Source organism: Myxine glutinosa, chromosome 2 (genome assembly GCF_964187855.1).
Source record: "Myxine glutinosa chromosome 2, kmMyxGlut1.1, whole genome shotgun sequence".
Taxonomy (NCBI): domain Eukaryota; kingdom Metazoa; phylum Chordata; class Myxini; order Myxiniformes; family Myxinidae; genus Myxine; species Myxine glutinosa.
Window position 1 is genome coordinate 3,638,666 of NC_136262.1, and position 14,405 is coordinate 3,653,070.

The following is a 14,405-nucleotide window of genomic DNA, read 5'->3' on the forward strand; positions in this document are numbered from 1 at the left end:
GACGGTCCGTGATGGGCGAGTTAGCCAAAGCTAACCGTACCTGCCCGGTTAGCTGCCGGAGGAACAGCTCGCGGAAGAGGAAATCTGGGTTGTGGTCGCCGAGTAGAGCCAGCATGTGGTCCATGCGCTTGGATGGATGGGCCTCACCCAGCTCCGGGAGGTCGAGTAGTTGTCACGCACGTTCGGTCTCCGTGAGTCCAAACGCACCGAGGAGTAGGCCTTTGAGCGCGCCGTATTTGTCGGCGTTCGGCGGGTTCTGTAGGAAGCTCAGGACCCGGGCCGTGGTGGAGGCTTTGAGCGCGGAGACCACATGGTGGTAGCGCGTTGTGTCCTCCGTAATGTTCCGCAGGGCAAATTGAGAATCCGCTATTGCGAACCAGACTGCCGCGTGCGATTCCCAAAAGCCCGGGAGCTTCAAAGCTACAGATGACTCCATCGCCATGTTCTTGAAAGGGGGTCACCAATTGTGGGAGCTATGCTCGCACGATTAAACCGGACAAAATGAACGACGCCAGGAATGAAATTTCACTGAGCTATTTATTTCCAGCTCACTCGAAAGAACTCAAACGCACTGAATCAGCCCATCGAACGGGCGGCAATTTATAAGTAAATTTCAACACACAAAAGCCACGCCTCTCAGGCGGGGCATGGTATGCAAATAGGTAAGCCAAGTGTTTGCCCGAAAAAGGCAAGTCTGGACATGCCCGGGCGAGTCCGGACAAGTGACCGCTCGCCGGTTGCGTCATCCGCCGGTGCAAGGTAATTGTGTCATGCTTCCGGTAACCGCTACAATAGCCTATTTTACTCCAGGGGATCCCAGGATTACCCACCCAAAATATCGTTGCGATCGGTTCAGCCGTTTTTGTAGTACCTGGGAACAGACAGACAGACATTTGGTTAACCATTTCAAACCAAACCATTTCATGTAAATAGAGGGGGGGGGATTGTCACCGTACTCGCAAGCCGTTCGCTTTGGACCAAACCATTTCATGTAAATAGAGGGGGGGGATATAATTTTAGATATAGATATAGTACGGGCATGCCCTAGTAGTAAGAAGAAGAAGATTGGAACATATCTTTGAGACTATATTGTTTTTCCAAAATTTTTCCCAATTTTTCCAATTTTCCAATTTTCCAGTTTTTCCAAACACGATGGAATAATATTTACCGATATGAACAGTGATGTGGCTTTTATTGAAATTCTACAAATACTGTTTAGATTTTGATGATTTGCGTGTGATACGATTTAACGGATGTTTATATAAATCGTTTAAAATATAAAAGCCTTAAATTTCTGATATTTTGCCTTTTCATTTGGGCTTCCCAATTGGAGTCCCGCCCGTAGGGCGGGTACCGTTGCTAGTTTCTATAATGCACTGTGTCTTTTGAATCCTGGCAAATCTCTCTCTTTACCTCTGCCACCAAAGGTGGATGGAGGTTATGTTTTCATCCCTGTATGTTTGCTTGTCTGTCTGTTTGTTTGTGAAGAGGATATCTCAAAAACTTGTGAACGTATTCGGATGAAATTTGATGGAGAGGTTTGATGTGTGACAACGATAAAACGAATAGATCTTGGTGAATATCCGGATCTGGATCCGATAATTTTTTCATTGATTCTTCACCATTGAGTGATAGGTCAAAAACAATATATAGCGCGATATCTCAAGAAGTTGTGGACGGATTTGGATGAAACTTGGTGGACAGGTTGGGTGTGTGACAAGGAAGATTTAATTCGATTTTGGTGAAGATTCTAATCTGGATCAGATAATTCAAGTGATTCTTCACCATTGAGTGATAGGGCTAAACCCAATATGTAGCATATGATATCTCAAATGGTTATGGATGCATTCGGATGAAACCTGGTGGACAAGTTGGGTGTGTCGCAAGAATTATTCGATTCGATTTTGGTGAAGATCCGGATCCGGATACGAGAATAAAAAATTGAAGTGATTTTTTTCACCATTGAGTGATGGCGATGGGGCTAAACCAATATATAGCATGATATTTTAAAAAGTTGTGGATGGATTTGTACATCCGTCTCCTGGGATGACCATGTAGCAAAGCTGGCCTCCAAAGCCAGTTGCAGACTGGGCATCCACTGTACATCCACAGTGCATTCTGAAAGTATTCAGACCCCTTCACCTTTTTCACATTTTGTTATGTTGCAGCCTTATGCTGAAATCGTTTAAATTCATTTTTTCCCTCATCAATCTCCACTCAATACCCCATAATGACAGAGAGAAAACAGGATTTTAGAAAGTTTTACAAATGTATTAAAAAGAAAAAACTGAAATATCACATTTACCTAAGTATTCATACCCTTTGCTATGACACTTGAGATTTATCTCAGGTGCCTCCCATTTCTCTTGATCATCTTTGAAATGTTTCTACACCTTTATTGGAGTCCACCTGTGGTAAATTCAATTGATTGGACATGATTAGGAAAGGCACACACCTGTCTATATAAGGTCTCACAGCTGACAATGCATATCAGAGCAAAAACCAAGCCATGAGGTCGAAGGAACTGCCTGCAGAGCTCAGAACCAGGATTGTGTCAAGGCACAGATCTGGGGAAGCCTAAAAAAAAAAATTCAGCTGCATTGAAGGTTCACAAGAGCACAATGGCCTCCATAATTCTTAAATGGAAGAAGTTTAGAACAACCAGGACTCTTCCTAGAGCTGGCCGCCCGGCCAAACTGAGCAATCGGGGGAAAAGGGCCTTGGTAAGAGAGGTGACCAAGAACCCGATGGTCACTCTGGCTGAGCTCCAGAGATCCTGTGTGGAGATGGGAGAAACTTCCGGATGGACAACCATCACTGCAACACTCCACCGATCTGGGCTTTATGGCAGAGTGGCCAGACGGAAGCCTCTCCTCAATGAAAGACACATGAAAGCCCACAGAATCTTGTTTCTCACAGTCTGAGGGTCCTTTAGGTGCTTTTTTGCAAACTCCAAGCAGGCTTTCATGTGTCTTTCACTGAGGAGAGGCTTCCGTCTGGCCACTCTGCCATAAAGCCCAGATCGGTGGAGTGTTGCAGTGATGGTTGTCCTTCTGGAAGTTTCCCCCATCTCCACACAGGATATCTGGAGCTCAGCCAGAGTGACCATTGGGTTCTTGGTCACCTCTCTTACCAAGGCCCTTTTCCCCCGATTGCTCAGTTTGGCCGGGCGGCCAGCTCTAGGAAGAGTCCTGGTTGTTCTAAACTTCTTCCATTTAAGAATGATGGAGGCCATTGTGCTCTTGGGAACCTTCAATGCAGCAGAATTTTTTTTGTAGGCTTCCCCAGATCTGTACATCGACACAATCCTGTCTCTGAGCTCTGCAGGCAGTTCCTTCGACCTCATGGCTTGGTTTTTGCTCTGATATGCATTGTCAGCGGTGAGACCTTATATAGACAGGTGTGTGCCTTTCCTAATCATGTACAATCAATTGAATTTACCACAGGTGGACTCCATTCAAGGTGTAGAAACATCTCAAAGATGATCAAGAGAAATGGGAGACACCTGAGCTATATTTCAAGTGTCATAGCAAAGGGTATGAATACTTATGTAAATGTGATAGTTCAGCTTTTTCTTTTTAATAAATTTGTAAAACTTTCTAAAATCCTGTTCTCTCTTTGTCATTATGGGGTATTGAGTGTAGATTGATGAGGGAAAAAATGAATTTAAACGATTTCAGCATAAGGCTGCAACATGACAAAATGTGAAAAGAGTGAAGCGGTCTGAACGCTTTCTGAATGCACTTTAAGTCAGTGTATAAGGGTTTTTTTTGTTCTTTTTTCTCTCCAAAGCTCAATTGAGTATTGCTCTACTCTAGGCCGGCATCCCAGCATCACATATGTCTCTGTTGGATTCTGTGGAACTTAAACCTCTTTACATTATTGAATTCTCGTGAAATTAGGCCGAAGCATAAAGTCTGTTGCTCTCATATCACAGACAGGTCAATGGCCTCTGTTTGTTACCTTCTCACCTCCAGTCTTGTTTTCTCAGTTTGTTCACCCCTCGGACCCTTCCCGGCTTCTCCAGGATGTACACATTCTATTTTTAGCTCCCTCCTCATTAAAGTCCCAAAATTAGGCATACCACCTTTCTCCTTTCTTTGGTCCTCCTTTCTCCCCTTTGTGAAGTGGCAGTGTGACACTGTGAGATGAGTGCAAGAAATACAATTGGGAGAGCACACACCAGTGATGGACTCGGCAAGGTATCACCATAACCTTGGAATGAGCGGACTGGTTGGATAGTTCAGCGTTGAGATTTTCAAAATTGTATTTTCTGGCTTGCTTGATAAGAAAGTTCTAATAAAGTGAAATTTAAAAAAAATTCTATATTTTGACTTCAGTATGTGTCCTTTTGTTTGCTTGCATCAGTACCACCTGTACAGTAGTAATTTTAAAGTATGGTGTTGAAATTATTTGACAGATAGTCGGGTTAGAGGTACAATCGTGGCCAAAAATATTGGCACCCTTCCACTTTTTTCCAATAACTCACAATTTTCTCGAAAAATAAGTTGAAATTGACGAAAGTATTTGGCCTCCATAATTCTTTATTTCACTGTTAATATTACAGAACCTTTTTTTTTTATTCAGAACTTAATATATCCCTTTAAATCAGAAAATAAATAGAAATGGCAATGACAAAATTATTGACACCCTTGACCTAATATTTGGTAGCATGGCCTTTGGACAAATTAACTGCAGTGAAGTGCTTCCTATAGCCATGAATGAGCTTCCTACACCTCTCTATTGGCAGTTTGGCCAACTGTTCTTGTGCAAACTGCTCCAGTTCTCCCAGATTTGAAGGGTAACTTCTCCCAACTGCTGTTTTCAGATCTCCCCACAGGTGTACAATGGGATTTAGATCTGGACTCATTGCTGGTCGCTTCAAAACAGTCCAGCGTTTTGTCTTGAACCATTCCTGGGTGCTTTTGAAGTGTGTTTGGGGTCATTGTCCTGCTGCAAGACCCATGACCTTCGACAGAGACCCAGCTTTCTGACACTATGCTGACCATTGTGCTCTATAATGCTTTGGTAATCTCCTGTTTCATGATGCTGTGCACACATTCAAGGCACCCAGTGCCAGAGGCAGCACAGCAACCCCAAAACATCACTGAACCTCCTCCATGTTTGTCTGCAGGGAAGGTGTTCTTTTCTTTGAAGGCTTCATTTTGTTTTCTGAAAACATAGAGATGATGTGCTTTACCAGAAAGGTCTAATTTGGTCTAATCTGTCCACAGGACATTCTCCCAGAAGGATTTTGTCTTGTTCAGGTGTGTTTTGTCAAACTCCAGTTGGGCTTTCTCAACAGTGTGGTCCTCCTGGGTCTCCTACCATAGAACCCCCTTTCATTGAGTTGGCGACGGATGGTATGAGTTGAAACTATCGTACCTTGTGTCTGAAGGTCAATTTGAATCTGGTTGGCAGTTGATTGAGGTGCTTTCTCCACCATTCGAACAATCCTTCGCTGCAATCTTCGATCAAGTTTTCTCTTGCGGCCACATCCAGGGAGGTTGGCTACAGTGCCTGGGGCCTTAAACGTCCTGATAACATTGCGTACGGTGGACACAGGAACATCAAGGTCTCTGAAGATGGACTTGTAACCTTAAGATTGTCCATGCTTGGTTACAATATTGCGTTTGACCTCAGACAATTCTCTGGTTTTCTTTCTTTTCTCCATGCTCATTGTGGTACACACACAGTGACACAAAACAGCAGAATGGCTCCTTTTCTCTATTCAAACTGGTTGAATGAGTGATCACCGAGTTGTTAATTGGGCTAAGGGGTATTGTCGTCACGGTGGTCGTCCGGGCGTCCGGGCGTCAGGGTGTCCGTCAACTTTTGGTTTCCGTCAATTTCAAGGAGAAGGGCTTGTCCGATTAAATCCATTTTTGCAGTGTGTGTTGGGGTTGAGTAGAGGAAGGTTCCTTTCGAAAAGGGGCGCGCTGCGATTTTCAATATAGCCGCCACGGCAGCCATCTGGAAATTGGTTTCCACCATGCATGGGCTGTGGGGTTACGCCCGCTTTGCGGAGCTATTTTTTTTTATATTGTAGGCACCTGCAACTCTCCACAGGTGAGTTCAATTCCAAAGTAAAGAAGAATCACCTGCTTGAATCTAATTATTTCGAACAACTTTTAAAAGGTGCCAATAATATTGTAATATTTCGGTGTGGAATAAGCCAAGATTTAGTAATTTTTTCAGCTTTTTTGTTTTGTTCCACTGCAAACAAAATAAATAAATGTGGATCCCAAAATCTTTTTTAATTTCAACAATTTTCTGGAAGAAATGGTGAATCATTTGAAAAAAGTGCAAGGGTGCCAATATTTTTGACCACGACTGTAGGTACTGTGTTAATTATAGTGGTTATGTGAGTGAAAATTCAATCATTTGTGGAGTTTTCTGACCCTCTCCCTTCCCCTCTCCACTTTCACCATCCCCCACCCCAATGCTGCAGCCCCGCAGGTGTGACTGGTGACATGCACAGTCCCGAGGCAAACGAGGAAATGTCTGATACAGATGATGGGTATCATGATGAGGGAAGTACTAATTGTGAAGAAGACACCGGCCCAGGGAAGAGCAACAGTGGCCAGGAAAATGGGATTGGTAACCAGCCAATCAACAGCAAAAGTAAATTCACGGTGCAAGTGATCATAATGCCTATAACATGCAGTAGGCTTAAGGGGAGGGGAAGTGGGTCAATTGATAAATATACTTTTCCACATGGGGCAAGTGTGCAAAAAAAAAAAAAAAATGCTGACTCGATCAGGACCTTATCGTTGATATGGTGACAGCCCACTGGGTCATTGGGTCTACACTCTACACACATACACACAAACACACAAACACACACAAACACACGCATACACACATACACACGCATACACACGCATATACACACATATACACACATATACACACATTTACACACATTTACATACACACACACACACACACACACGAACACATACACACACATATACACATACAAGCATCCACACATATACACACGTACACATACACACATCCACACATATACACATACAAACATCCACATATACACACATACACACATACAAACATCCACACATACACACATATACACATACAAACATCCACACATATACACATACAAACATCCACACATATACACATATACACATACAAACATCCACACATCCACACATCCACACATATACACATATACACATACAAACATCCACACATACACACATATACACATACAAACATCCACACATATATACACACACACACACACACACACACACACACACATGCAAACATCCACACATATACACATACCAACATCCACACATATACACATATACACATACAAACATCCACACATCCACACACATACACACACACAAATACACAAATACACACGCACACAAATACACAAATACACACGCACACACACGCACACACACACATACACACACAAATACACACACACACACACACACACACATATTGTAGAACCTCTCATATCCGGACATCCAAATAACAGAGGATCCATTATCCGATTTTTCCAGAGGTAACTTTACACTGAATTTTGCTCTCAGTGGTTGTTGTTGGTGTTGGTCGGAGTCTCTTCTCTTCTTCTATCTTTGGCTGCAAAAAATCATGTGAAAATTGTACTTTGGATTTCTCGAGCAATTTGATGAACGACTTAATCATCTAACAAAGGCGAGGCACACCTTGTTTTGTGGCCAAACCAGTTGAACATCATGAGTTTCTCTCCGAAAAGCCACCTACCACATTTACTGAATACCTGAAATTTCATTGAATCAAACTTCTTTTTGAACTTGTCATGAGGTCGCGACAAAGAAATAGGCCGAGCAGACATGTGAAGGAATTGTGAGTTTTGTTGTACGATCATCAACACTTTCAACAGTACGTACCCTTATGGTTGCCTTGTTTGTAGCTGTCTTTTTTTAAATTTGTTTCGTTTACAGCGAGTTCGTGTTGACATCACTTGCAAGGAGCCAATCACAGCACACCTAGTCTCGCACAGCCAATCGGCAACGTCTCATGTGACTTGTCATAGAGACACCTGAAGCATGTTCACACCTACTTTGTCTTGGCTCTTGGCAAGTGGTTTGTTGTGGTTGGAGAGTTCGCTCCAGGTCGTGGAGGTCAGTGATTTGTTGTGGTTAGAGAGTTCACTCTGAGTCTGGGAGGTCAGTGGTTCATTGTGGTTGGAGAGTTCACTCCAGGTCGTGGAGGTCAGTGATTCGTTGTGGTTAGAGAGTTCACTCCGAGTCTGGGAGGTCAGTGGTTCATTGTGGTTAGAGAGTTCACTCCAAGTCTGGGAGGTCAGTGGTTCATTGTGGTTGGAGAGTTCGCTCCAGGTCGTGGAGGTCAGTGATTCGTTGTGGTTAGAGAGTTCACTCCAAGCCTGGGAGGTCAGTGATTCGTTGTGGTTAGAGAGTTCACTCCGAGTCTGGGAGGTCAGTGGTTCATTGTGGTTAGAGAGTTCACTCCAAGTCTGGGAGGTCAGTGATTCGTTGTGGTTGGAGAGTTCACTCCTAGTCTGGGAGGTCAGTGGTTCATTGTGGTTGGAGAGTTCGCTCCAGGTCGTGGAGGTCAGTGGTTCGTTGTGGTTAGAGAGTTCACTCCGAGTCTGGGAGGTCAGTGGTTCGTTGTGGTTAGAGAGTTCACTCCGAGTCTGGGAGGTCAGTGGTTCGTTGTGGTTAGAGAGTTCACTCTGAGTCTGGGAGGTCAGTGGTTCGTTGTGGTTAGAGAGTTCACTCCGAGCCTGGGAGGTCAGTGGTTCGTTGTGGTTAGAGAGTTCACTCTGAGTCTGGGTGGTCAGTGGTTCGTTGTGGTTAGAGAGTTCACTCCGAGTCTGGGAGGTCAGTGGTTCATTGTGGTTGGAGAGTTCACTCCGAGTCTGGGATGGCAGTGGTTCGTTGTGGTTAGAGAGTTCACTTAGAGTCTGGGAGGTCAGTGGTTAGTTGTGGTTAGAGAGTTCACTCCGAGTCTGGGAGGTCATTGGTTCGTTGTGGTTAGAGAGTTCACTCCGAGTCTGGGAGGTCAGTGGTTCGTTGTGGTTAGAGAGTTCACTCCGAGCCTGGGAGGTCAGTGGTTCGTTGTGGTTAGAGAGTTCACTCTGAGTCTGGGAGGTCAGTGGTTCGTTGTGGTTAGAGTGTTCACTCAGAGTCTGGGAGGTCAGTGGTTCGTTGTGGTTAGAGAGTTCACTCCGAGCCTGGGAGGTCAGTGGTTCGTTGTGGTTAGAGAGTTCACTCCGAGTCTGGGAGGTCAGTGGTTCGTTGTGGTTGGAGAGTTCACTTCAAGTCTGGGAGGTCAGTGGTTCGTTGTGGTTAGAGAGTTCACTCCGAGTCTGGGAGGTCAGTGGTTCGTTGTGGTTAGAGAGTTCACTCCGAGTCTGGGAGGTCAGTGGTTCGTTGTGGTTAGAGAGTTCACTCCGAGTCTGGGAGGTCAGTGGTTCATTGTGGTTAGATAGTTCACTCCGCGTCTCAAATTTTGATGAAATTGGCTGCTCGTGTCCCAAGTTGAAATTTCCATTGAATTGATCTGCAGTTGCTTTCCTGTTTTGCTTTTCACTTTAATTTAATGCACGGATATCACAATCATGGAGGATGCGCTTCCACCTACTGTTGCCCTTTGCTGATGATGTCTTTTCCTCGGAGTTCCATGCCGATGTCCGGGAATAATGGACAATCTACAAGACGCCAATGACTAAGACAGTTTTTACAAAGTAAGGATTTATTATAATTACTAAGTCACTTGTTTCAATTCAATAAAGACTATTATAGCTAATTCAAGTCGTTGGTTCGTCTTCTTCTCTGGCCGGTCCTCTCTCTTTGCGCTGTTTCTCGTTCCGTACTCGTTCGTTCCGTTGGGCAGAGGTTCTGGTGACAAGTGCTCCCGACTCAAAGTGTGTTCTCGTTTATATGGGCACACTCGAGTTAATCCTCTGTGCGCTAAATGTTAATCCTCCGTGCGCTGAAGCTCCTTGGTCATCCACAATCGCCCCCCCCCCCCCCCACCCCTGCTGGGGAGTTCCTTCACCCTCTTTGCATCCCGATGTCCAAAACAATAGTATGGGCTTGGGAATGTGTGTTAGCCCGGGGTCGTGATAAAGGTGAACAAAAGGACTCCCAGGTTCCATGTTCCGGGATACATTCCTGAAATTCTTTCGAACCACCTGCGACTACCTGCTCCGTTACCAGTCCCAACCAATGAGTTACATTTCCACAATTCCCTCATCTTTTTGTTTTTGTTTATATTAACCATTAATCTAAACATCAATATAAGTAAACAATCAATCACTACAAGTAAACATCAATACAAGTATAAGTAAACAATCAATCACTACAAGTAAACATCAATACAAGTATTCAAACCATAACTTTGGTAATCCAATTCCCTTAGGCATACACCGTCATCCTGCAAGAATCACAAAACATTTCGTTGGTCATTGACTCCTTCCATATTGTTCATTCAATCTATTTCACTTGCATCACAAATATCATTGCAAAACAACACTTCACCATCACCAAGATACAACAATTTCGCTTCACCATTTTCAAGTAAGCATCTGCAGCATCTGGCAAAACGTTTGCCTCCACACAAATATTGACTCTTTGTTTGAAAGGAAGGGCTGATCACTTGTGTTTGAATTCAGGTATGACACATTTTATCCTAATGTCTTCATAGCACCTGCACTACTTTGTGTAGGGTCTTGCTGTTGTAATAACTGCACGGAGTCATAGACTGACCCTGCTCTCCATGTAGCATTCTTGCCACTCTTGCTGTAAACCATAGTAATTCCTGAACAAGGCCTTCGCCCAGTTGTAGTCGACTTGCCTCCTCCCTCATTATGAGTGGGCAGCAAGTATTGGTGTGACGTTGATTGGCCAGCAAGATGTGGAACAGGGATGCTGGATGCATCCACAATGATGTTGGGACCATGGTGTTCAGGTCATCCATGGTCCATACCAGGAGCGGCCTGCAGAATCGTGCACAGCTGTTGTGAAAAGACACAGCCATTGGTTTGCAGCTCCATGCTGGCTCCCCGGAAGTTGGTGAAGTAATAACATATGTCCCCGCATTTCGCAGAGGTTGCAGGTAAAATGTCGTTGTCCTGCAACTTCTGATGTGATGAATGTTCGAAGCCTTCAAACAAGAGTAAGTGATCGCCTTTCTTTCATATGTTGCAGTGTGATCCAGGCAAATGGTCACATAAATTTCCTTGGTGAAGGTAAGCATTCATCTCCAAGTTATACAGGTGAATGTCTTCATCATTCTTTGAGAAAGAGGGTGTATGCCACGACTAACTTCATTTTTAGCCACAAATTTTCTTTCTCGAACTTCTTCCCAATTCCGTTAGCACCCCCTTCAAATGTGATCTCGTCTTATCCTTATGCTCAGTCACATCTGAATCTGCTTTCCACACACACTGAATCAGATAGGGTACATCTTACCATGAAATCAGCATAATCATGTATATCTTCCGACAGTTTCACATTCAACAATTTGTTGTTTTTCCTTAAAACATTCAAAAAGTTATATTCATTTATATGCGTCACACAAATAATATTCAATCAGGTATGTATTTCACTACTAAACTAAGAATAACATCCACAATTGCTTTCCAGTTAATATAGTTCAAAAATTAACTCATGCAGGTATTTTAGCACTACTCAAAGAAAATAAATTGCATATGATTACAATCACAAACAGGAATATCTAATTCCCAACAAATTTTTCCAAACCAACAAATTAAGCATAATGTATTATTTATCATAATTTCTCCCCACTTCTTTTTTTTTTTTTTTTTTTTTTTACTAACAGTGTGTCACTCGTGGTGATATTAGTTCACTGATCTTGTAATTGACACAACTCATCCCATTGTCGTTATGTCATTATCTTAATTCTACTGTATTCATTTGCAACATCACTTGATTTAATCTTTTAATCTCAGTATTTATGTCGCCATAAAAGTCTTCCTCTTGTGGTTCCACATTTCTTTCCTCATTCGTCACTTTATGCATTATCATCGTGTTGTTGGTTACCTTATTCAAACACACCGTCACTAAGGCTTTCAAGCAAGCCACCACTAAAACAATTGCCAATATAACTACTAAACCAACAAACAAATATTGGAGTATCTTAGCTGCCACTCCTCCAAATGTGTTTCCCAACCATGCAAAGGCACCCTCTTTTATATAATCGTGGTATCTTGCTCCCTCTTGTCTGATTGTATCGGCTATGTTATAAATTTCTTCTGAATCATCAGGTATGTACGTACAACAATCTGTACCAATGACTGCACATGTACCTCCTTTTTCTGCTAACAGCATATCTAATGCCATACGATTTTGTAATGCCAGCTCTCTCGTAAGTTTTTCCAATCCACTAGCTGTTTTATTTGCCAACTTCTCCATAGCCAATGCCATGTGCCTAAGTTCTCGCCCTGCCTTCCAGGTTCCATAAAATGGAAATATTACCATTCCAACCCATTCCCCCATGCTAATAGTTCTTTTCTGCCTAGAGTGCAGGATATGCGTTGGTGACTTTGTTAACAAGCGCATGTGTGGAAGCACAAACCCAAGAAAACATGATCCTGACCATGTCAGTGGGAGATACGCATACGCCTTGTGTCCACATATAAAATATGTATTATTATAGGTCCATGTAGTATCTGACATCCAAGTTCCTTCCCAATACAAAGATATCATCTTTAAGCTAGTGTCCTTTACTGGGACAAGCAATCTCATATAGCCCAACTCGTAACTATAATGGTGGCAGGTGGAGTTTCCCATCAACTTATTATTCTCTGTGGTTCGATGTCGGATGAAACATAGGAGCCCTTTCATTTGTTGTTGAATAGTTACGTAAGGGGGCATAACTTCATTGTCATATTTAGGCCTATAACTGTCTGCAAATTCCTCACATTGATATCCCCCTTTTTCCCAACTAGCATCCCCTAGCATCATCGACATTGGTAAATCAGGTCGTATTGTTGCTACCAACCTCTTTGGGAAGCGACTACATAATTCATCCCAACCAAAAGGAACTGCCTCCAATGGTACTCCGTTCTCACTAGAATGCGGCATTTGTGTGCATATCCAACAATTACTTTCATTTGCTATATCAGCCCTTGTGTGGGCTAAATGTAAAAAAGTATTAATCCCATGTAATCCATCGGGTTCTAAAGGTGTGTCCCTATCTTCCATCAAACTTCTCTTTTGCTTATGTCGTCCCGCATAATCATATATCTGTATGTCGGCCATCAATGTTGCGGTTTGTTCTCTTATTACCCCGAAATAATGCATGCAACACAGAGTCCCCACTACTAGAGAACTCATTCCTAGGATGAATATCACCATTTTCAAGGAGTATCCGAAGTAGAAGTCTCTGTTTTCCCCTGATTTGTCGGCTTGTCTTGATAAGGTCTTTCCCTTTGTCCCACCTGTAGCCATCTGTAAAACATGTGAGCTACCCCTTGTATATGTTCATACCTATAACATAATTATATGTCAATGACATTCAACATTATATACCAAACTAACAAGCTTCCTAACAGGTAAATAAAGAAAATCCCTTAATATGTAACATAAATCAGATTATTTGTCTTACTCTGATCCCCCTATCTCCCGGGGTCGAACTAAATCCCTTAATCATGAGTGTAGTTGTGATACATTATCACTCATGCTGTATTAATATCAGTAGGTAATTGTATGTCATGTAGGCAAATAAATGTCACTATCCCAAGTAGGAATATCACATGTTGAAAATGTAATGTTTATCAATGCAAGGGGTGTTAAAATGTAATTCAAATGACTGTAAATCACGACTATCATTTATCTGCCACTGAATGTTCTGCTGGGCTGCTAGGTGCAGCCTCATTTTCTGTGGGACCGTCCTCCCTTGCCCCATGTGCTCGTTTGCAATGAGAGGCTTGAATCCAACTTTCTATTTTGGGTCCATTTTTTGTTTCTATTCTTATCAATCTCCTATGGTTTATCAGTTCATTCCCATATACCGCAACCAAAGGTTTTAACCAAAGGTTTCTACCAAACTATTTCCAATGTGAACTCAAAATGCCAGTGAAACAATGATTCGAAGAATTAACTTCAAGGGGTCAATAAATTTATTATATAACCAGATCTAATTTTCCCATCCAATAGTTTGCCTTGCCAAATGTCATATTATTACACTTTAATAAACCTTCGAAAAATGTTTCCCATCTCAACAAATTTCCTTTTTTACAAATAGCCATGTGTAAATTACGTATTTTAACTACAATTTCCTCTCAGTTTGTTTGGCCTAACTGGCCGCAAAAATGGCTGCCAGCATGCAGTACCGTTTTTTATCTACCAAGCAAGTGCTCGTCCACACAAGACCTCTACCAAAAT

At 42.7% G+C, this 14,405-nt stretch overlaps 1 protein-coding gene across 1 annotated transcript in view; it reads left to right on the plus strand.

Annotated features, from left to right (window-relative positions):
- LOC137422423 (phospholipid-transporting ATPase IC) overlaps window positions 1–14,405 on the plus strand; it is a 283,539-nt gene that overhangs the window by 50,628 nt on the left and 218,506 nt on the right. Inside the window, 1 exon segment of the mRNA XM_078772905.1 lies at window positions 6,452–6,624. Within this exon segment, the coding sequence (XP_078629031.1) occupies window positions 6,474–6,624 (151 nt within the window). The 5' untranslated portion in view covers window positions 6,452–6,473.